A 24,102-nucleotide genomic window follows, 5' to 3' on the forward strand; every position below is an offset into this window, starting at 1 on the left:
CCACCATATGCTTCTTGTTGAATATTTTGTTATCGAAGAATTAGGGTGAATGGTTGATTAGCATGGTTTGGCTGCTCAAGGCTGTCTACTTAAGAGTTCTCCCCACGAGAACAACCACTTGAGATCAACAATAAATCAACAACAACAATCACAACAACTCGGGAATTTGGATTCTTTCCAAAAGCCCACTTCAAATCACACTGTCTTTTTATTTCAACAACAATTTTTCCTATCTGAACTGAATACTAAGAACCTAAACAGATAATCAAAATGACTGAAACAAACCATCGTCAAACTGATTCTCCTTCAGAACATGCACCTTCTCCTATAATCACCGAGTCGCAAACCCCACTTACCACTACTCAATCTTCCTCTGACAACAAAGCCTCTCAAGAAAAATCCACTATCGATCCATATATCATCGCCATGGAGCAAGATCACAGTGCAGCGGCATTAGAAGAGCATACAGGTGGTGGCTTTGATCCCAACGGTCATTATCAAAATGGTAAGTTTCACTTGTTCTGGTTTAATGATTCTTCCGGCTTTATTACATATCTTCTTATCTTCCCTCGACTTGCATTCATATGTGCACACTATGACCAGTTTGTCCAAGTTGTCAACTCGTATAATCATAATTATCTTCGGATATCCTCTTGACCCTGTCATTGTGCATCTCTTACTTCATCTCATATGGTGTGAAGCATTAATTGTTTTCACTACTCTTTCATCTGGGAATCTCATTGTCACAAGAAATACGCTACAGGTGGAGGTTGTTGCTGTTTTTTACCACTGGCTGAGCTGCATTATCAACAATGTTCAAATCAGCCATCGTTTGTGACAGAGTGTACAACAACCTTGTCATCAAACCATTCACTATTTTTCTATTTCATGAATTCGGCAGTATTAGGAAAATTCCAGTATTCGTTGCTAACAATTTTACATAGCATATATAAACATTAGCAAAGCTACAAATGGTGTTGCAAATGCTCAATCTCAACAACTTCATATTCCCGATCCCCAGGGTTCATCTGCAGGCCCGAAGACTCGTCGAAATGCAAATCAATCTGGACTTGGTGATGGGGGTGTTCGTCGTCTCAAGAGCCAGTTCCAACAACACAATGATAATGGTTGTGAGGGCCATGATAGCCTTCTGAATCATGGTAGGAGAGATACCCGTCGCTATTCCCACCCATTTGAGGAAAATGGTGACAGCAGAGAGCTCAACCCAATGCAAACTCATGAGATGATCCACCAGGCGCAAGGAAATCTCAATAACTTTGATAGTCCTTCTACGGGTCAGGATGTTCGTCGTGCTGCCCCTCGACGTTCAAATAAACAGCTTAGTAGCAGGAATAATCGCCAGGTCCAGGGTCGGTCCCAGTCAAGTATTGATAGCGATGATGACTTCGACACTATGGATGAAAGCCGTCAAAATAATTGGGTCACTTCTCAACAGTTCCAGAGAGTAGCACTTACATCGGGCCTTCCAGGGCCTCACTTTCCCATTGTTCCCGTTGCTCCTGTTGTCAAGGGTCGAGTTGTCAAGCAAAGTTTGAGACGAGGTGATCGCCCATTCGCCAACGTCAGTGATAATGAAGATGCTGCTTTTGAGAGCTCCGACTGTCAGGATAGTGACATGGCTGGTGATGAGTTCTATGAGCAGCCTATGCATCAAGATGAAAGCTCTCATTATAGCCCCGAATACGATATGCCCATGGCTGAGGATGAGGAATACGATGAAGACAACGACGAGCATATGTTCGTTTCCGAGCCTGGCTCCCGCCGCTCAAATCGTGTCGAGAAGCGCCGTGCTGGTGTTGCATATCCATCAAATTTACGAGCAATCACAAACGTTACAGGATCGAATGGTGCCAGTCGGGCCCACCCGGCCGTACTCCGACGTAGTAAGGAAGGCAGACCTGGTATCTTTTTTAATAACCCGGGTGAAAATTTGGCACCATCAAGATACTCTGGAGCCGTTATGCCATGGGGTGTCAATCAGCAGCCTGTATTGGTTGACCAGGAGACAGTCTCGGACGCCCACTTCAAGAAGAGAGGTCTCAAGCGTCCTCCACCGGGAGGAAAGATTGGCAAGAGAAGTTATGGAGCCAATGATCCTGAAAATATTGCAATTGTCAACATGAAAGAGAACCAGGGCATGCCCTTTGCTGAAATTGCTGAGCATCTCAATTCAGAGCGCGAGAAACAGGGAAAGAAACCAGATCTTAGTGTTTGTGGTGTCAACGGACGCTACAACCGCACTGCACCTATTCTCTTCGCCACTCAGGGTCTGAAATTCGTTCCTTTGAGCGAACGCAAGAAGGCTAAAGGTGCAGCAGCCCATGGAAAGTCAAATAACAAAGCTGGTTGGACTGTTGAGGCTGAAAACAAATTGGTCGACATCGTCAAGCAGGTCGATGCTGAAAAATGGAGTAATGTTGCACATCTGTTGAACATGGAGCTTCACAACGGGCGAGCTATATATGATGCTACGACCTGTGCCAGGCGTTATGCTGCACTCTAATTGTTTTGCCGACTGTCGAAAAATAATTCGATCAAAATGTTGAAGAAGTGAACAGTTGCGCTTGAGAGTTCTTCCTAGAACTTGCGCCAGTTTTCTGCTTTATCACACCCAAATCCGTTTTCGCCCCTTAACTGTCACTTTCAGTTCCCAGCCTGGCATTTCTTTCTCGGATTCACCAAACCAGCTTTCCATTTCAGCCTGACTTTTCGAATCGAATCAACATTTCCTTGCATGACCTACACTTAAAATCACACACCACACATTCATTTCGACGAAAGTAGCCTGGGAGGACGACCATGATACATAGCAAGAGTTATACATAGAAAGAGTACTCAGTTCTACTGAGATAGAAGATGTTATGGGAGAAGCTGGTAGTAAAGCATATATCGATGGTAAAAATGTATCTGGGCCGCCTGTTTAACACGATGGATTTTACGATGGATTACTTTCTTTCTTCCTTTTCACATCCCGGATTTGTGACTGGACTTGCGAGACCTTTTACATAATTTTTTGGTGTTTAATACCCCGTGGTCTATTTCTTCCCAGAAAGGGATGGACAACATGCATGGATCTGAAGTCTTAAGAATATTCAATAGATTAGCAGTATGATGTTGTAGCATATTTATAATGTGTTGACAGTGAATAAACATGTGATTGTGAATGTCGATTCACGTTGAAGTTGTGACTTTTGCTGTCGATTTATGACTAGATTCTTAATTGTGAATAGGTAGCCATGCCATTCAATTCCCAATCGACATATATCGCCCAAAATGACCCCATACGCAGGGTCACTAGGATAATCCAGCTCGATATTTCTTTTTATTTTTCAACTAAGAAAACTTCGTTTCGATCACCATTCCCTTAGTCTCCTTATTATATGAATGTAAATGTTGAGAAAGGGGGGGACGTCTTAATTTAAGATGACAGGTATTCTCATGGATGAAAATTCAAAGCCTGCCCAGGTAGAAACCTTCAGTAAATAGAGAAAGATGCTCACCGGGCGAGACTGGAATTTGATTACTAATTGAATCACGCTTGTCCCCGTCAATCAGTGACGACATGACTTCACGTCGCGTAAAAATCAATTTACGCGTCTCATGCATGCCATTCGCAACCCTCTCACAATCTTTGGTATTTGCGCACGGAAATATTCAATTACTGATTCAATCTTTTCCCTTCAGACTATATCTATTAGCCATTGACTGCCGCGAAACATTGCTCGACATTTGTGGTATCTGGGCTAGTGAATCGATAGGTTTGTCGACACGAGTTTTACTCTGAATATTAGTGAGGTATATTGAAACAATTTAAGTATTTTGCAAAGAATTATCGTGTCTCGGGGTTCGAGCGAGCACCAGAGAGTATAACTGTCACTTACTCAATCATTACTGCCGATTGAGCAAATTTGGATTGGAGCTTGAGAGCCCTAATAGAATCTCTCCACCGATACCTAAACAACTACAATACGAGTACTTTCGTTTTCCCTCCGACAATGAGTTCTACGCCCAGTATGAGTCGTTCTCAAACACCTCTATCCAAACCACGTACCAGTGCTCCATCTTCCCCTCCGGAGGAATCCGAACCAGAAGAATTTCCCGAGTTCGAGCCCAATTTTGCCACCGAAGAAGAAAAGAAAATATTCGAAGAAGAAGAGAAAGCTCGAATCGCAAACTCAAAGGCAGAAGAAAGAAGACGCAAAGCGATTGCTAGAAAGAGAGCAGCACACAATGAGTCAAAGGGGGAGCGAGAAGCCAAAGCTAGACAATTGGACGAATTGTTGAGTAAGAGTGCGGCATTTGGAGAAGTGCTAGTAGGAAAGACAAGGGTGTTGGGGCGCGTGGGAAGCGGAATGGATGGGAAGGCATTGGGGGAACATAATTTGACAATGGCAGAACAGCCTAAGTGTATGGTGGGTGGCACAATGCGAGAATATCAACTAGAGGGCTTGACCTGGATGTATGAGATTTGTATACAAGGCATGTCTGGAATTTTAGCAGATGAAATGGGCTTGGGAAAGACAATTCAGACGATTTCGCTTATTGCATTATTGAGAGAGAAGGAAAGTTATTTGGGTCCACATCTTATAATTGCGCCGTTGAGTACACTCTCGAACTGGATTGAGGAATTCCAGAAATGGACCCCTGATGTACCGGTCCTCTTATACCATGGTACGCCAACACAAAGAAAGGAGCTCCTTCGTACGCAAATGATGAGGCACATCAAAGGTGGCCGCCCCGATGAAAAGTTTCCCGTTGTCTGTACGAGTCCAGAAATTGTTCTTCGCGATCACGCCGATCTCTCCAAAATTAGTTGGGAATTCATTATCATTGTAAGTCTTATATTCGTGGTTGCGTCTCCAATAGCTGACATGAGGCATAGGATGAAGGTCACCGAATGAAGAATTCAGAGTCAAAATTGTTTCAAACTCTGAGGACCTTTACATCTGCTACTCGTCTTTTGATCACTGGAACACCACTGCAAAATAATCTCAAAGAGCTTTGGTCATTACTAAATTTTCTCCTGCCTACAATTTTCACACAATGGGAAATGTTCGAGAGTTGGTTCGACTTTAGTGATTTACAGGACGAAGAAGGTACCGAAGACTTTATTGCAGATCAAATGAAGCAAGACCTAGTCAAAAAGATGCACTTGATTCTTCAGCCACTGTTGTTACGACGAGTAAAGGCTGATGTCGAGCACATGCTTCCGAAGAAGCGAGAATATGTGCTTTATGCACCAATGACAAAGGAACAGATGGAATTGTACAACAAGATTGGTGATAAGACAGCTGATCTTCGCAAGTATTTGGAAGAGAAGGTTGTAGAAAGACTGACGGGGGGCAAGGCTGTCAAGAAAGACTCGAGCAAGGCAGCTGAGGCTGCGGTTGAGGTTGAACTAAATCCTGAAGATTCTGATAGCGAAGACGAGAAACCATTGGCAATCCGAAATAAGAACATAAATGTTACTTCAGAATCTACACCGGCTCCAAAGAATGCATTTCAACAAATGATGGGGAAGAGAAAGCCAGGTAGACCACCTAAGAGTCAAAACGCTGTCCCTTCACCACAACCCTCTATCGAGAAGGGAAAACCTGGTAGAAAACGGAAGCAAGTTGAAGACTCCCTTCAATTACCAGCTAATAAATCCACAAAATCTAGCCGAACTGCATCACCAGCTGTTAGTGTTCGTAGCCGGAGCTCACGGAGTCGAAGAGTTTACGAAGAAGCTGATGCATCTGGGGAGGATGACCTTAGTGACGACGAGTTTGAAACGAAACTTGCAGCAGAATATGCTGAGAAAGAAGAGGCAGAACTCAAGAACAAGAATCAAATCGAAGATGAAACAGCAAAAATTCTAGAGCTTGCGAAAAAGGAAATCTCTAGTAAGAAGCTAGGCAATCCTGTTATGCAAATGAGATTGGTCTGCAATTCTCCTTTGAATTTCTACAATCCTTGGTCCGCGGACTCAGGTATTCCATTCAACGAAACTCTGGTGACTTCTTCTGGGAAGATGTTACTTCTCGATCGATTACTTCCATCACTATTCTCGCGCGGTCACAAGGTTCTTATATTTTCACAGTTCAAAACTCAACTTGATATTCTTGAAGATTACGCTCGCGAATTGCGAAATTGGAAAGTTTGTCGGATTGATGGAAGTGTGGCACAAGACTTTCGACGTCAACAAATTAAGGAATTCAACGAAGACCCAGAATTCAAACTATTTCTTCTCTCCACCAGAGCCGGTGGACAAGGAATCAATCTCGCAAGTGCTGATACTGTTATTCTCTTTGACAGTGATTGGAATCCACAACAAGATCTCCAGGCTCAAGACCGCGCTCACCGTATTGGTCAAACTAAACCTGTCGTTGTATTCCGTCTCGCTACCAAGGGTACTGTTGAAGAGGATTTGCTCATGAGCGCCGATGCAAAACGTAGGTTGGAGAAATTGGTTATCAAAAAGGGAGGGTTCAAAACTATGGGACAGAAAATGGATACCAAAGAAGGAATGAGTGCTGACGCGTTAAGAGCATTATTGTTGAAGGATGGAGAGGTATACACATGTAAAGAAGATGATGAGATCTTGACAGAAGAGGATTTAGATACGTTGTGTGACAGGAGTGAGGCGGCTTACGAGAGAGCGGAGAGGGGCTTGGGTAACAAAGACGCGTTTAAGATTGTTGAGACCAAAGCTGGTGGTTTGATGACAAGCATGGAGGGGAAATAGAGCGGGCATATTTAGATGCGGATGTTAGATGACTGGATAAAGTTTTCTTGGCCGGACGGGAATGCAAGCGCTGCAGTTTTTGTTTTGTATCAGATTTGTATAACAATAGCGCGGTATTATGAAATAATGTTTGATCATATGTATGGCTTATACGGTAGAAATAAAGATTCGTTATGAATACACCATCATCCATACTGCTTGATATGATATCAAGCATCCGCTCACTGTGTCTTCTTTCCTTTTCCCGTATGGAATGGAAGTTACTACCGTACTCAATTCTACTTCATGTTCTTGTGCGCCAATTCGATTTCTTACGGTTTCTCTTTCAAGATTTATACTTATTCCCTTGAGCTTGAGATACCAATCATCTCCAAAACAATAACCCGATCCAATAAGCAACGAGCAAAGAACCCGACGAGCCAAAAACCCTTCTCAAAGAAAGTCGAAGAAATTAAAACGAAAATGAAATATCTCCTCTTCTATCTGATCCTAGCTGTCATCACCTGTCTCCTCCACATCTATCTCTTCTCCTACACCCTCCCACCCCTCCACCAAAAGCCAACCGATACCCTCCATCACCATTCTCACCCCTGCGCTGATGATCAATCGCCCTGGGGATCTTCATCGTTGGAACTAGAATTCCACACCCAAGACGCGCACGAGAAATCGCCACAGATAGCAAAAGCTATCACGGGAATGACAACGCCAGGAGAGGGGAAACAAAAGGAAGAACGTGTACCGACGAAAGGATACTGGTTTGGAGGCTGTAGAATGGCGTTGCGGGAAGTGATTATGATTGTTGCGGTGGGAAATCCGCTCGTGTTGGGGGGTGTGGTGGGTTTGGTGATTGCGTTTTTTAGGGTGAGGTATGGGGGGTTGATTGGAGGTTAGGGGTTGGGGAGATGTGGGTTTGGAGAGGAAAGGGGGGAGGATAGATTGAGATAGTGTGAGATTGTTGGCGTACATGATGATGGTGACGCGCTCTCTTAGCAGTGGTAAAGTACAGGTGAGCTGTAAACCTGTACTTGATAAATCACATGCAGGCGTTTTGCGAGATGTAGAGAGTCTAGACTACTGTCCATACGAGATGGATATCAGACGCGAAATGGGTATGCCTTTTATCAAAAAAAACTCGTGCTTCGTAATGAAGAGACAGAAATCAACTTGTGATTCAAATTTCACGATGTATGTTCGATAGAATTGACATAAATTAAAGAAAATGATTTACTTATGAAGCACTTAAAAATGGAAGTGGAGTTCGCTTCATGTGGTTGATCACAACTACGTATGTGTGAGTAATTGATGACATGAATTTGAATCATCAGCACCACCGATTATTATCTTGCATATATAAACAACTCCAAACTATCTCTTCTCCTTCTTAGTTCTCCTCAATATCTCAGCAGAAAAACTCCACACCATTTACATCTCCCAAAAACTGCTAGGCTGATTCCTACCAACCCTCTTGACAGCAAAATTTCTGTTGCACGACATGTCCAACAACCCCCTCCTCTTCCTGATCATAACCCTCACCATCTTCCTTTTCTGGACCGTCATAATCTCTCTCCTCGTCTACTTCATCTCCTCCCTCGAGCTGCCCAAGCCCGCCCCGCCCTGCCATGGCAGTTTGATCCACGAAGAAATACGTTATTGTCCCGCTTCCATCTCCCGTTGTACTCCAACTCCAACCGAATCTATCACAATCCAAAATCAAAATGAAGATTCTGGACACGAAACTCCGGTTAAACAGATAATAATGTATTTTGCGCTCGCAATGTCGATATGTGGGATTTTGGTACAGATGGTGGTACTAAGTGGATGGTGGAGTCCCTGGGGAGAAAAACTTGTATGGAGGAAGAGAAGATCGGGATGGGAATGGAAAGTTAGTTCAGTAGGGAAGGATGATAAAATAGGGCATAGTGAACAAGCTCCTTTGATTGTAAGCGAGAGTTAGGGGGATGACCTGTTACGTTGAGATGATAACGTTGAGACTAGAGTGAAATTGGATAGAAGAGATGATGAATTTTGAGAATTGGGACTTTGTTTGGGTAATAAGTTTGCAAATTCAAAGATAGAGCAGTCTTAGCATTAAATGGAAGAATGCGACTCTCATGCCAGCTTGACTAACCCTCTTGACGACAGTCGCAGTTTCCTAAGCTTTTTGGATCCTGAGACCCGTTTTTGAAATATCGATTCACTTTATGAGCCACCGGAGTGACACCACTAGGCCACTTTGTAAAAAATTGGTATTAGTAGTAGTAAACAAATCTATCGGCTGCTCTTCTCATTCTCAATTTCCTGCTGCAGCCCTGCCAAAACCTGTTCTCGTGTCCTCAAATGTGCTTCCAAAGCGTCGACCTGTTCCTTGACCGTAGCGATCTCATCCGCAACCCCTTTTAAGCTTGCACCAATTTTACTCTTTCCCTCACCAGATTCCAAGTCTCGTAATTCACGGCGCTTGTAATCCAATAGCTGTTCTAACTCCCTCTTGACTAACGCGGGTTTGGTATCTCGTCGTCCACCAGATCTTGCTGCAGATGCAGATTCAACCTTTTCAAGCTTGGCTTCAAGCTCCGCAAGTTGTTTCTTTAGTCTTACTTCCTCCCAATCCTCAGTGGTTTTCGTGCCCGAGAAATCCGTGCCCGCAGGTCTATAGCTGCCCTTTCCACCTATTCCAAGTCGACTCATATATGTCTCTCCAAATTTAGCTTTGCGGCCAGTACTTGTTTCTTCATTACCGGTAACGCCCCATTTTTGCGCCGGCGACGCTACACGTTGATTGTCTATCTGGTAATCAATCTGATTACTTTCAAAACTTGCTCGAAGCGATGGTGGAACGGTTCTAGGGATGCGATACCCTTCGTGCCTATTATTAAGTATATGTAAGAAGGCGAGAGTAGCATCTTTTGTAATAGCGGGTGCAGCAGATGGGTTGATCAAATTCCAGGCCGAGCGAATATCGGTGTCTGGAACTTCGAGGGAAGAGTAGAGGGTATCTAGAGATTCAACTATGCAAATTTAGACTCCGTTGGAATAATACCATAGCGCGCATGCACTTACAAGTGATATCTCCTCTGCCATTCCTATTCGCCGAGTATATCTCTTCGTATTTGGACTTATCTGATGGGCTCATGTACCAATCGAAACCATCCTTCAAGCCCGGGGTATCATCATCATCCTCAACACGTTCAAATTGAACTTGTCTTCCGGTAAGTGCTCGACTGGCCTGGACTAAATGTGCTTTCGATTCAGGGACAAGCCAGTCCGGCAACGCTGGTGGTACATCTGCATATTCCTAGAAGATCCTCACATTAAAACCAATCCAACAAACAATGATATGAAATCCCCATACCCCGTTAACAAGATCGAAGATCAATCTCATCGCCACACAGAATTCCTCAAAATCTAAATTCCCATCGTTGTCTACATCTGCCAAGTCCCATATCCGTTCGAGTTGTTCGTCTCGTAATTGACTGTTCTTCAACACTGGTGCGGCCTGCGCACCAGTAAGATGTGTGCCACCATTCGATAGAGAAGCAAATATCTCCCAATATTTCTCGATTTCGCTCTGTTCAATTCGTTTGTTAGACATTTTGTTGTGTTTTGGCTTGAAAGCTCACCCCAAAGCTTACGGGGGTTGAAGGCGGAGGCACGGAGGTTTGGAGGTCCACACTGTGACCAAGCTTGGCTTACCTAATCATCGGGAACAACGGTGTTTCTGCGGCTGCGCTAAGAATAGGTACCCCAGAAATTGGACTGTACTCGAAGTCTCGACTCAAGCTCTCAACATGATATCATTTGAACAACCGTCAGTACAACTCGAACTGGAAGAACAAAAAGATTCAACATACTTTACCGTATAACGATCTATTCACTTTGATATTCCATTCGATTGTCCATTACCAGTCTAATAAATACTTAAGACCTCCAAGTACTCTTAATTCAAAGGAACGAATCCTCCAAGAGCGTCGGCATTCTTCTGAACAATAAGCATAGTGTCTTCTTCTGCGATATTCCTCTGGTTGCCTCAAAATCTCTAGATCTTTTGACGTCTACCTTCCGATTTTTTACAATAATTCTAGATCCCTGGAGGGTCTCCAGGCTCCTTTCGCATTGTCTTGCACAATGACACCACCAATGTTGAATGGTATGGATTTCACAGACTCTGCAACAAGTCCTGCAAAACACAACACCACTCCTACTACTGCATATTCATGGAGGGTAAGTTCACTCGACTGATAGTCTTGTATGAAACCATCTAACTTGATCTAGCCTCCATCGCCGCCTCATATCCACATACCACCCATCTCCGGCTCAGATACTTCAATCACTCTATCGAAATATCGCGGGCTGGATGATGAACAAGAGACTCGAGAAATATTGAGTGTGATAACACAAGGACAAAACGTAGCCGTGGAAAAACCGGATTGGAAATATGAAATGCGACGCCATATCCAAGCAATTTTATCCTTCCTTTATCTCGGACCATCCTCTGGCGCAAGAGAAATCGAAACTCTGAGACGAGAAGGAATTACAATGCTACTTGTAATCAGAGATATCAAGACAGCCCAAGCAAGAATTCTGAGTGGTGCAAAGGTAGCAAAACAATTGGGCATCGAAACCGGTGCCATTGACGTTAGCGGTAACATGGAGCTCATCGCTGCGTTTCCAAAAGCCATACAGACCATAAATGATCATCTCATCCGAGTTTTCAGACACCGGAATCCTCAAGGGGTAAATAGCCAGCCTTTGGCTGCAACACCAAAAGTTCTTCTCTTCTGCGAATCTGGAAATGATCGATCTGCTGCTGTTGCTGTGGCATATGTCATGGCGACTTACGAACTAGGACTCGTCGAAGCCATACAATATGTGCAAAACCAGCGGTTCTGTATAGCTTTTGACGATGAGATGAAACATACTTTACTAAACTTCAATCAACTTCTGGAAGCCAGAAGAAGTGTCACTCAAACTCGACAGGCTGAGGCAACTGTATCATACAAGCCAAAGAGACGACTCGAGCTAGACGATGATGACGGTGATGTAGATATGGGCCAACAGGACGATCGAGATAGATTTTCTGGGCGTACAAAGTTTGCTCCATTTATATAACATGGAAAGCAATATATGGCGTGGTATATCGCATGATCTGGTGATTTAACTTTCACTGTGGACTGGCGTAATGGTATTATAGGACACTTATATTTGTCGCATGGTAGGCGTTTATCGATACCCCAAGGCAGATGACGGAGTGATGTTTCTTACGGTACAGACATAAATTTTACTAGGATTTTACATTTCACAATTGTCGTGTTCAGTTCTTTTTGATTGAAAAGATCTACCCGTTTTATGTGCTTATCCCCAACAACGTACTTCCTAAATGGAATAGAAGTCATGGGAAAATTTTCATTTCAATGTCTCCTGAGTTCAATCCCCCCCCCCCCCCACTGACACACATATTATTAAATTTACACGACGACCTGAACCATTCGGTTGCAAGGCAAGCTTGAAAGTGGGCTTTTAATCACGTTCCTTATCGATATCTACCACGCCCAATCCCATTTCGTGAACGTTATGGTCAGCTCAGCCAAATTCTCCCTTTCTCCAACACTCTCGCTATTAAAAAGTGCGCACTTGTCAATTCGGAAAGGGGCGGATGAGCCGAGCGTGGAAAATGTAAGCTTAGAGGACTTAAGTATATCGATTTCAGCAGGACAAAGTAACCAGAAGGAAACTCAAGTGAAGATATTCCAGTGATCCTTTGTTAGATTATGAAAGCCAGACGTGGGGATGATGCTCCGTTTATATGGGTTGATGTGCGAGTTTGAGAGTGAACTCCTTTGCTTGGGCGGCTTTCGACTATATGGGTGCTGGATGGCAATTCGCGCACAGTAAGGGATTGTGAAGATGTAAGCGATTCGGTTGGGGATATCCAAGGCACGTAGTTGGTTTCTGGTTGTGAAAATGACAATTAAACCTTCTCCTTCCCGGAAATATTCGTCTAAACGCGACATGACTTAAACGTTCCATCGAACTTTCTTCTCCCCTATCTCCCATACACCATTTTGATTATTTTTGCTCACTGTCTTGCTTGAATCAGGACTGAGAACATCGATATAGCGAAAGGAATGGATATGTCGAAGTACGACTATGAGGAGCGATAGTGCTATGAGTGGGGGACTGGCGAGTTGCAGACTGAAGAGGATGAGTAGTTTCATTTTCTAGATGGTTTACTATTCTGTTGGAAGAGGTCGAGGGAAGAGGTAGAAAGCGTGAATATGAAGATCAGGTGGAGATTTCGGGCTCTCGTTTCCCCTTATTTCCTTGGTGCCGTGTTTAATGTTCTATCATTAAATATCTTGAATTTGTTTTCAAATGTGTATCGCTGCGATGTATGCGCCGGAATGAGATGGAGTTACGTGGTTGTTCTAGACGAGTACCTAGGTCAAGCGTCGTCTAATTATACACTCCTATCTTCTTTCACTATATCTATGGATTCAAACCTATTTAAAACTCCGAGAATTCGGAAAAGCGGAGCGATATCGTCACATCTTTTCCTCGTCAAGAAGCCTTATGAGTTTCTTTCGCCTTAAGCACCCAAAAAAGAAATTTTCAGCAGGAGTTGATGGTGGCGGTCGAAAGATTTGGCGCCTTAATCTTCTCTTGTGATTTCATGATCATGTAGGTTGACACTACATTGTAAAGGCAAATATCAAGATATAGACCACTGTTCGCGCGAAACCCTCGTGACATCCTAACCTGACTGGTTCAGCCCGCGTGGGTTCAGGATTTTTATATGTTTTCCGTAACTCCTTTGGTTCTTCCGGAAGGTAATGGTAACCGGATTGAATCTTGGTTGTGTAACGAGGGACTAATCCTACGAACAATTACTTATCATATTTGATTAGTATGATTTCGAAAATATCTTCCATGTGTAAGTATTTAAAGAGGGAGAAATGAATGCAACAATTTAATTTCATCGAGAACTATCCATATAGGAGTGAATGCTGATGTGTTGTGTTTTTTTCAAATCAAAAATACAAGATTATATCGCAGGCAATAAATCGTCGACCCATTATCTAGATTCAATCCGTGAAGAAAACCTACTAAACTCGACGATATTCTCAATGGACGGGTAACGAAGACGTGTCCTGGAAGAAGAGTTGGTAAAGAGAACAATCCAGCTCGGATTAAATGTGTGCAACACCGCACGAACGATTACTATTCCCTTCCAATAACTCATCAGCCTCGGATCCAGCCCCTCGCTTGCGGGGAAATGCTACCCTCGCCAGACTTTCAATGATTACTGATCCCTGGTATATGTGGGACATCGATGAAAATGCATGCGTACAACAGATTTATTTGAGAGGCTCGTTTGAACTTGATATAAAAAATGCTTCAAAATGTACCAATTATGACAACACGAGAGGTTATCATGTACCTCAAAATATATCCGAGGACTGATCAGTAATGTATGTTGATTATCGGGCGATGACATTGTGACTGAGTACTTTATGTATTTACTGTGTCTCGACAAGCAGGTTTCCTGATGTAGTCAACGAATAGGACGTTGAGCGTAAAATCAGGTATAAAGACTCGAGGAAGCCCTCATACAAGTCTTTTCCAACACCATTGAAATATCCTTCGACTTTCAAATACCTCACTCGACGTTTCATAAATACGTTGCGAGATTCCACCTCAAGCATTATCATCATTCAAGATGTCCCGACCTGATATCTTCTACCAACCTCCGAAAGGGGAAAACTCTGGGCTCCCTCATGACCCTTTCAAATCTTTCGTTATTCCTCGTCCAATTGGCTGGGTGAGCATAAAATCTTTACTCTTCTCTCTCTCTTTCAAGATATTTGCGCTCTATGCTCTAATTTACCCTCTCCGGAATTTTCTAGCTTCACTTATTCTTGTTTTGCTCCTCTTCTTTTTGCATCAAACTGACAATCATTCAGATTTCCACAACCTCTAGAAGCGGTCAGGATAATCTCGCCCCCTTCTCACAATTCAACAATGTATCTTTTGATCCTCCAACTATCATGTTCATCGGTCATCAATCGGTCTATAAACGACAAAGTAAAGATTCCATCAACAATGCCAAAGACACTGGGGAATTCGTTTGGAACATGGCTACGTATGTTTTTCTATCTATGTCTAATCAAACCCCCTTCTCGTTGGCTCCCTCTTTCTTAATTATATCCAACTAACAACCCCCAGCTATGATCTCCGCGATTCCGTCAATGCGACTGCTCTTGAATCATGGGACGATGAATTTCCCCTCACAAAAGTGACGAAAGTTCCCAGTAAAGTAGTCAAGCCCCCCCGCGTAGCCGAGTCTCCGGTTCAATTTGAATGTAAAGTCCATTCTATCCTTCGAATTACCGGGGACTCATTGGTTGGTCATAGTGATATTGTGATTGGACGAGTGGTGGGGATTCACATCAGGGGTGATTTTATTACAGGTGATGGGGTGAGTGGTTTTCCTCCCTCTTGATTCTGTTCTTGACAGGGTCAACAAGATGACTGATAGAGTTATTAGCTTTTCGATGTTTTGAAAGCGGCCCCGTTGGCTAGACTTGGTTATCATCAATATACGGCGATTAACAATATTTTCGAGATGGAAATGCCGTTTATGCCAGATGATCATGTTAGTGGTAATACACTGGGAGGTGTAGTCCCGAAGGACATTGATGAAGATGTTGTGGTGAAGAATAGCAGTGAGGTGGAGAGGGGGCTAGCATTGAAGTAGACGGTCATTAAGTTCTGCGAGCGTAGATTTGGGTGTGAATGAAGAAATCTGGGATATTGAAAGAAAGATGGGGCGATTGGCATTAATTAAGTGGTACGATATTGTCAGTCATAGAGTTGTTTATTCGAAAGTCATTTTCATTTTATACATGTATTCTAGTTTCTCTATATGTGATTAGAGTAAACAGTTTTATCAGACGCTATAAAGTTTGCTTACCTACTAATAGTGCCTATTAAAAGTGATAAATTCATAGACTCAAATCAAGCAAACTATACTTGAAAATCAATCTAAGAGACATGATATCGTACAAACCAGACATACATGAGACTTGATTGAATACTATTACATACTTCAACCTCTATTTGACGAGGAAAGTGTAAAAAAGTTCACATATACAGATTTTACATAGGGCAATATATGGAAGTAAAATTTAATTGCACATCTCAATCCCTCACGACGACATCACTTCAGCGTCATTCAGCGTCATCATAAACAAAGTCCACAAAAACTGACTTTTGTTGCACATCTAAATCTGTCACAACGTCATTGATTCTCCTTGAATTACCTACACAGCAAGAACCAGTGAATATCCAGAGACCACGGCGCCAACACAGGAGTTTTGTTGCACCTCTTGATATCCTGAAACGTCATTGTAGTAAAACTTCGGAATATAACCGAGATCAGTCTATGCATAAAGAATATGACTGCAACGGTTTATTGCATATCTCTTTTATTCTGTCCGTCATTCGGTGAAGATTAGGAAAAAGGTTCTGGTGTATTTCTCTAGTCTTTTACATTATTATTGCATTCGGGACTATACTTTCTGATGCACAAACTCATCTCTTGACAGTTATAGATTACTTCAAAGACTAAAGGTAGATAGCTTGAAAAGTGTATTTTATTCTATTTTCTTGATATATCCAATCCTATCAATACACGGTGTGGGAGATAACGTCTCTATCTAGAGCTAAAAGAATAGTCTATTTAAAAGCATTGCTGCAAGATATAAATTTCAGATTGGTCAGATACAGTCTACGATGAATCCTCTACAGTGAGATGATTCTGAAATGGTCAATAAGTGGTGACTGAGGGGTAGCGAGAGAACTAGGAATATAATATCTCGCTATTTGAAGGCTTGTCAGGATGCAGTCTGCAATGTTTATCCTATAGATGTGCAACACTTACTTCTCATAGGCTCAGAGTTGGCAAGTAATTTAAGCTAGTTTTGATCACCACGGCCAGAAGAATTCTCGGGCTGAAATCCTAGTCATGGTTTGGAAACTTCAATGCAATAGTTCACAGATTTGTTAGGATGAGGACGGTAATTTAGAGCTATATAGATATGCTCCATTTTGACTTGATCTGGGTGGTCAATGACCTGAGGCTAATTCAATTTGCCGGAGCTAGCGAAGAGAAGTGTCACCTTTGGAACTTGCATCTTCAAAGGATTTTTATGATCGTTATGATTGATATTCTAAATTCGGCATGAAGTAACCATGAATGAAAGGAACTCATATTGGCTACCTAGTCAATTTGATGTTTCAGCCATCCAACTTTAGCGTTTTGTCTTTTTTCTTTTTCTTTTCCTGACACCCAGAACCACCGCAAATATGCTACTACTACCAACTATGGAAAACCCGCAGTTACACGAACCATTGACGTGCAAAGAATTGTCGGATTCAAAACCATGCTTGAACGAAACCAATTCCTGAGACGGATTCTTTTGCTCATGTCAGAACCTAGAAGCATCAGCTTGCTGCATAAGTATAAAATTGCCTGTCAAATTACACACCTTAGTCAAACTTTTCTGGCAATCGGGCAGAGTTCGGGCTCATAATAGTAATCTTTACGGTCTTCTTCCTGTGAAAATAGGCTGTCCCAGTCTTCTTCACCGTAAAATATCCATGAGCCGTGCTCCATTGTAGCGTACTTTGCCATCTCCTTGATCAACATGAAAGCGTCACGATCTGGTAATCGGTCCCAAGCGGGGTTCTTTTTATATCGAGCTGGCTTTCCTATCAAGTCCACCCCCAAGTATATCTCTTCAAGACTTTGATGATTCAACAACGTCTTGAACGAAGAGTATACAGTGTTATGCCATCCATCTGTCTTGATTCCAACGTCCAGTGGACAATCTGGGACACAAACACCGTCAAACTCAGTGAATACAATAGACAGAACTCGCAGATTAACGAAGCTTTCTTTTGCGGCAATTGTCATAGCCTCAAAATACATGAGGTCGGCGTGTGCGAATTCTGTTTTTCTAAAGTAAATGACAAGACGGGCCAGAATAGTAAGTTTAGTCATGCAATTGACATAATGTCTGGGGGTCCAAGAAAGAAAAGTTTGTATACCATCAGGAGAAGGCTCAAGTTCCGGTTCCTGATCCCATCTCCAACTTCCAATAACAAAATTGGTTTGGGAATAAAAGTACTCAGCAGCATCATGATGAATCGCCTTGCTCACTCCGAGAATAGCGTGAGAATTTGTGAACGGCTCTTTGGCTTTTTTATAGGCAGGAGAGAGAGGCGATCTGATTGATATCGGTCTTGTTCTGACGAACGGAATGTGATCGTATATCATCCAGCGAACATCCAATGGCAACTTCAAGAACAAATCCTCCCATGCTTTACCTTCAGGATTGGGTGGTGGTGGCAAGAGACATTGTGGTGGGTCTTTGAAGGGCCGAACAAGTTGTGGTAAGTTACTGGTGCTCCTGTTGACTCTGCATTTTCTTTTCGCAACTGCAGTTTCTCTCAAATCTTTTGGTTTGATTGTTTTAAAAGAGATGGGATGTGCTGGCTTAATGGTACAACCATACCCATCAATTTTGAATGTTAAACTGTGTATTGCAGCAGGAAGAAGCCTTCTTCTTATTGGTGCCGGCCCCCAAGAAGTCGGCCAAACAACTCGGTTTTTAAATACATCCATTCTACATTGTAACAATGTTTGATCCAAAAAAATAACTCGTTGAATGCCTGTTTGATGACAATGGAGCTTTAAACGAGACTGCAATTAATCTTTTCAGGTACTGGTATTGATTGTTGACAATATTTGGAGAGCAGAATAATTCATTGACAATGTTGTATGGATATATTGAATGAATAAGTGAATGGAACTTGAACAGAAAATTCTAAAAAAGGCACTGAGAATGTACACCTCTGCGCTTTCCCGTTATATAATGCCATATGCCATGAAAGCTTATATATTCGCTGCGGCATGGGAGGTTTTCAATTTCCTAATTTGCAAAAAGCCCAAGACATATAGAATAAGATAGAGTGGAACGAGACTTAAAAGGCAAGTGCATACTGAAAGAACAGAAAATCGCTTGATCAATCTTGCAGTTTCATATTTCTCTCATCGCACCTTCCATTTATATAGATAGGTAATCAACCCTAGCTATTTCGACATCTCTAAAGCTATCCGAAGATATAGAAGAATATGATTACATTCTTTAAATTCTCGGAGCGTTTGAGCGACGACGAGAAACTCTCGTGTGGAGGCTCTTTTAAAAACTATCGTGTGTCCAAAGGCCATATTATTCCTGTTGAGTTACAAAACAATACACTATGAAAGTACTAGAACAGATAAGGATGTATTGGAGATAATTAATACACCGTATAAGACGTGTATGGCAAGTAAAGGAGAAATTAAAAAGGGAAATAGTGATTAGCATGATCTGGCTTTAAAGAAATGTGTGAATGCAAACCCTAATCGACTCTCCAAGTACTGTATTATTTTGGGTGTCAATGATCGCTTGATTTCACTAAGGTTAATATATGTTAGACGAGGAAATATGACAATTTGGTGAAATCTGCTTCGAAAACGAAGAATCGTGTAAATACGTCGAGCGCAAAGACTGACAGTGATAGTATGGTATGAATAGGCATGGGGGAATAATAAACATGCATTCTCAGATCAAATAATCACATTTCTTGCGAATCACAGGTTACTCATTCTTTACAGCTGAAATTTTCAGGACTGGCAAGCTTGATAGAAGTTGTCAATATTGAAAGCAGCTCGATATCCAAAGTGAATCAGCATGGCTGTCCAATCGAATCAATCAATCGGATTCAGATACAGAAAACTTTTTGCTGCCGGATTATCATTCAAAATATCACACCCACTACTCCTTCCTTTGAAATATGCCATTAAAAACCCCGTTCATACTCTCACATTCTCTTTCGCGATCCCTTGACGATAAAATATCATCCTTAATGTGCATCTGAGTTAAATTCGTTCCAGGAGACTCCCAAACATCACCCTGGTTCTTCAAAGCTCTTTTCATTGAGTCTTTAATTACGCACAAAACGAGACCACCGCTTTCTATATAGTCCGCAGGGCAAAACCGATATGAATCTGGATCACCATTTAGATCCATCCCAAGGGTTATCTTCTCGAGGTTGCCATATTGAAAAAGGTTGTGAAACGAGTTGAATAAACTCTGCTCGATATTCAAAGGATGGGGGGGCATCGGTAGAAATAATTCTCGAAGTTCTATCTCATTATCAACATCACTGAAGATGATATTGACTACTCGTAGACTGGAAAAGCGTTTGAGAGTGACAGTTGTCATATCCTGAAACTTATTCAGAACGGAATTAGAAATGTAAACTGAAGAAGGTCTCACACGATAAGATACAAGATCGCAAGACCATACTGCTAGTTCATCTAATGCAAAAGAAACCAGAATAGTAAGTTCTTTGATACATGAAACGTAGAACCGCGGCACCCGAGTGAGGAAACATCTTAATCCGTGGCTATTGGCCCGAGAAATTGATTTCTCAGTGTATGAGAAGATGCTCAGGCGATGCAGGGCATTAACAGAAAGTCTAATGACGAAATGATTATTCTCGTAGAAACACTGTGCAGCGTCATGATGTATTGCCTTGTTCACTTGGAGTAGAGCAGCAGCGCCCTTTGGTTGCTTGCGTTTTCTTCTTTCAGGATGTGAGCGAGAAAGAGTATCCAATGGGGAAACAATTTCAATTCGGTTCTCTTTGACAAGTACGTATCTGTAGATGATCTGTCGAACCTCCAAGGGCAAATCGAGAAGTGTCAGCCTAGATATACTATCGCTAGCTTTGTTGCTGACTTTCATCCCCTTTCGAGTGGCCTTCTTTGGGTTGACTCGTTTGGCGACGACTTGCTTTGCAAGACTTCCTGACTTGTTGTTGGCCTTGTTGTGAGCGCTACGTGCTACAGCCATGTTTGGATTGGATTCGATGATTGAAGTATTTTGGTCATAAGAGTGGAATGATTTATTTTGAGATAGATGAATGAGGTCTCGAAGCATCTGTCGTAAGAATGGAGCTAAATTGCCTTGGACATTTGTGGGGCGATTTTGGAGCTATTTATAACAAGGTTGAATGGGATGAAAAGGTGACGTCTGTGAAGAGAGGTGAGTAATGGATTGATTTTCGTAGAAAATTATCACTGTCGTTGTTGTTGTTGTTGTCGTCGTTGTCGTCGATTCTGATAAGCGGAGTCAGCAGAAGGTAGAGTAGGAGGGAAATAGAAAGAGAGAAACAGAAGGGAAAGAGAACATACTATATCATTATGAATTTGAAGGAGCTCAATGTTATCAATTTTAACACCGATCCAATGGTCTAGGATTAATAATCTTTCTATGAGAGTATTTAAAGAGTTATTGAAACCTTAGAACTCGGAATACTTTCAGAGTTCCTAGAGTGAATTGATAAATAGAAATGAAAAATGAAAACTCTACTTATGATCTGATAATAGAGTTTTGAATAGCTATTTCTAACTACTTCGAATAATCTGGGTTTGCATATACTTTTAATATTCATAATTAGTTATGTCGTAGTTCCTGGGTTGAGGTTCGTGTAATATGCTTAATGGAAAATTTCTGAATGAGAAGAGTAGGCACCTATAGTGATCATCATTTGCTCCAGCCTAAGAGTCCTGGTTGTAGACGAAATGCTTTGAATACTTCATCCCAGATTGGATAGCCGATACAATATCAATCTATCACTAGATAGGTACTTCGAATCTATTTTCATGCTATTGTGGCTCAAGTCCAATGTGGTTTCTCTTATTCATGTGCAAAGAGATGGAGGCCAAGGAGAGGTCATTTTGAAAGAAGTCTGAATTTACTGTGACCTGTGAGTGAAAACGACTTGTGGGTGGAACTCGTAAAGGTATAAATGAGTGTGTTGGGATAGGGATCATGTGACTGACCGCGCTAGCGCATACGCTAGCGCCCCCGCACTATAGCATATATATTTGTAGCCTTTAGCTTTTAGAACCTCGAGTAATATTATAATAGTGTGAATCATTAGTATTATATTACTTTATCATCCCTATGGTAATATCAATACTGATTAGTGATATTATAGATTAAGAGCCTAGCATTTTAATTTCAAATGTAATGTAGATTTGTGATTAAAGTTAGTATTTCTTTGAAGAGGTATAAGCTTTTGTATCAAAGCAATGTGGTTTGATATCTGCTCTTGTATGAATAAGGATTGTTGGTAATGTGACGGTAGTTCTTGTGTTTAGCATTAATTCAATATGGTTTAATACTGACAAACCGAGTTTAGTTAGCAATATGGTGATAATCCTTACAATCAATTTTAGTCTATATTTTATTCTTTAAGACAATATATATTGAAGAATATAAACCAATAGCTATTAGTTTAAGCTAAGTATTATCTTTTAATGAATAAGTATAATTTTGCTAGATTTTAGTAAAATTATATTTAAGCACCTTATCTTATTATTTATCTACTATCTATTAATATGATAGGATCTTATAAAGACGATTTTGTGAAATACAAGTCTAAATGCAATAATAATATTAAAAGTATAACTGAATCGATTGTATTATCAATTATTGCAATTAATGATTTTAATATAATGATTAAGTAATAATAAAACAATTCTATTAATCTTATAAAGAAAATAAATATAAAAGAGATTAGGGATTTTTGTAAGTACAAATTTTATAAATATTAATAATCAAAGTATTATAACAATAAATTATAATTAGATTATTTTCACGAATTTAAATATTTCAATTTAGAATATTTTCAAGTAGTCAGTATATGTTTTTTATATAAATTGAGATATAAACTGTATTTATATAATATGTTTATTATAAAGCATAAGATTTATATAATATAATTTATTTATAATACTTTAATTAATATAATCCGATTATTATATAAAGAATAATCAGATAAAGAGATTGTAAATATACTTGCAAATAAGGGATTTATATTTCGATTGAAAAGTATATAGAAGAGGATAGATAAAAAAGATATTCGAATTTCTATATATATATTATTAAAAGAACTTAAGGTATTTTAAATAAGTGGTCAGCCTGGATTATCAGGTTTTAATCAATACAGGCTACTACAGTTACTAAATATTTTACCTCAGATTACAACAATTTCAGGATTCAGTTCTTTAGATAATAAAGGAAAGGGTATTAATATTGAATAAAAAGCATTATCAAAATTATAAGCACTCTATTACTATAAATCCATTCCCCAACCTAATACCAGCTTTCTACAAGAAAATAGTAAACCCAACTCACTCATATACTTATTCTATAATCAGAAGAAACCACTACCTTCGCAACTAATTCAATATGGATAGTTTCGATTCGAAATACCTTTTCGATAATCTGACCCTCCACTATCACAACCGCCTCCACTATTACAAGAGAGAGGTGGTCAACCATCCGGTGATCCATCCGGTAGTGACGGTGGTTCGAGTAAAGGAGGAGGAGGAGGAGGTGATCCAGGATACAATCACAGCATTCCGAAGATCTTCCCAAATCCATTATTAAGAGTTATAAATATCAATCAACTTCTCGGAAATCTTGTAAAACTTTATGACAAGGATAATAAATATAGTGAATAAGATAATAATTTTATACACAAATTTAATATATTTCTTAACAATTGCTAATGTATTGATCTATCTGATAATCTATTCCCAAGAGTATTTTTTGCTATATTTATCGATATAGCACTTGATTTCTATTATATGAATTTAGAGATTATGCTAATATTGATATGGGAGATTCGCAAGTTGTTTGTGGATATATTCAAAGGCTCTGAGTATAAAAGGAATATTATATGGCAATAGGAAGCTATTATATTAAAAAGTATAATAATATAATTAGAAAATAATAGAAAATCAATTATTCACTATCTATAACAATAATAACAAGATTATATTACTTATATAAAGGATTCAGTGATGTGATTAGGATAAAGGATTTATTTCATCAAAAGATTGTCAACGTATATGCACCAGTATCAGTATATTCTCTAGTTTGTTTTTGTCTAGCTAACAATATATCAAGTCTCCTTAAAGAACTTCGTTTAACTATTATAACATAGGAGCTGGCTTATTCAAATGAAAATATGATATTCTATATTGATCGGAAGTATTAATGCGGAGGAGGATACAATTAGAATAGAGGATTTGGATAAGGTAGTCGATAATTATTCAAATTATAAACTAAAAAGAAATATTTTGTTTATAAAAAGAATAATTATTAGTCAATCAGATATAGTAAGGAAGAGTGTGATAAGTTACAATACAAATACAAGGAGTGGTTTAA

At 40.5% G+C, this 24,102-nt stretch overlaps 7 protein-coding genes across 7 annotated transcripts; 4 read left to right on the forward strand and 3 right to left on the reverse strand.

The window, feature by feature from the left end:
* Positions 1–270: 270 nt before the first annotated feature.
* On the forward strand, positions 271–2,524 carry EAF02_003771 (uncharacterized protein; the record flags this gene model as incomplete). Its single annotated transcript, XM_038899819.1, has 2 exons — positions 271–505; positions 945–2,524. The coding sequence occupies 2 exons, from the start codon at positions 271–273 to the stop codon at positions 2,522–2,524; spliced, it is 1,815 nt and encodes a 604-aa protein (XP_038760746.1).
* A 1,106-nt stretch (positions 2,525–3,630) lies between these two features.
* On the forward strand, positions 3,631–6,925 carry EAF02_003772 (uncharacterized protein). Its single transcript, XM_038899820.1, has 2 exons — positions 3,631–4,853; positions 4,904–6,925. The coding sequence occupies exons 1-2, from the start codon at positions 4,017–4,019 to the stop codon at positions 6,746–6,748; spliced, it is 2,682 nt and encodes an 893-aa protein (XP_038760747.1). The 5' UTR covers positions 3,631–4,016; the 3' UTR covers positions 6,749–6,925.
* Positions 6,926–9,016: 2,091 nt separating this feature from the next.
* Positions 9,017–10,340, reverse strand: EAF02_003773 (uncharacterized protein; the record flags this gene model as incomplete). Its single annotated transcript, XM_038899821.1, has 3 exons — positions 9,017–9,756; positions 9,809–10,043; positions 10,101–10,340. The coding sequence occupies 3 exons, from the start codon at positions 10,338–10,340 to the stop codon at positions 9,017–9,019; spliced, it is 1,215 nt and encodes a 404-aa protein (XP_038760748.1).
* A 533-nt stretch (positions 10,341–10,873) lies between these two features.
* On the forward strand, positions 10,874–11,857 carry EAF02_003774 (uncharacterized protein; the record flags this gene model as incomplete). The annotated part of the gene is made up of 2 exons (XM_038899822.1): positions 10,874–10,969; positions 11,021–11,857. The coding sequence occupies 2 exons, from the start codon at positions 10,874–10,876 to the stop codon at positions 11,855–11,857; spliced, it is 933 nt and encodes a 310-aa protein (XP_038760749.1).
* Positions 11,858–14,465: 2,608 nt separating this feature from the next.
* Positions 14,466–15,503, forward strand: EAF02_003775 (uncharacterized protein; the record flags this gene model as incomplete). Its single annotated transcript, XM_038899823.1, has 4 exons — positions 14,466–14,567; positions 14,710–14,888; positions 14,972–15,224; positions 15,294–15,503. The coding sequence occupies 4 exons, from the start codon at positions 14,466–14,468 to the stop codon at positions 15,501–15,503; spliced, it is 744 nt and encodes a 247-aa protein (XP_038760750.1).
* Positions 15,504–17,300: 1,797 nt separating this feature from the next.
* EAF02_003776 (uncharacterized protein) lies at positions 17,301–18,434 on the reverse strand (the record flags this gene model as incomplete). The annotated part of the gene is made up of 1 exon (XM_038899824.1): positions 17,301–18,434. One exon carries the CDS (start codon positions 18,432–18,434, stop codon positions 17,301–17,303), a length of 1,134 nt encoding a protein of 377 aa, XP_038760751.1.
* A 1,195-nt stretch (positions 18,435–19,629) lies between these two features.
* On the reverse strand, positions 19,630–20,712 carry EAF02_003777 (uncharacterized protein; the record flags this gene model as incomplete). Its single annotated transcript, XM_038899825.1, has 1 exon — positions 19,630–20,712. The coding sequence occupies one exon, from the start codon at positions 20,710–20,712 to the stop codon at positions 19,630–19,632; it is 1,083 nt and encodes a 360-aa protein (XP_038760752.1).
* Positions 20,713–24,102: the final 3,390 nt, after the last annotated feature.

Source organism: Botrytis sinoallii, assembly GCF_014898435.1.
Source record: "Botrytis sinoallii strain Bc 23 chromosome Unknown BSIN_005, whole genome shotgun sequence".
Classification (NCBI taxonomy): Eukaryota; Fungi; Ascomycota; class Leotiomycetes; order Helotiales; family Sclerotiniaceae; genus Botrytis; species Botrytis sinoallii.

What these genes read in the sequence shown, in the direction of transcription:
- EAF02_003772 (XM_038899820.1), top strand. Translation starts at nt 4,017, where the DNA reads ATGAGTTCTACGCCCAGTATGAGTCGTTCTCAAACACCTCTATCCAAA. An exon ending in GTTGGGAATTCATTATCATT is followed by an intron (nt 4,854 to 4,903) that starts GTAAGTCTTATA and finishes CATGAGGCATAG; the next exon opens with GATGAAGGTCACCGAATGAA.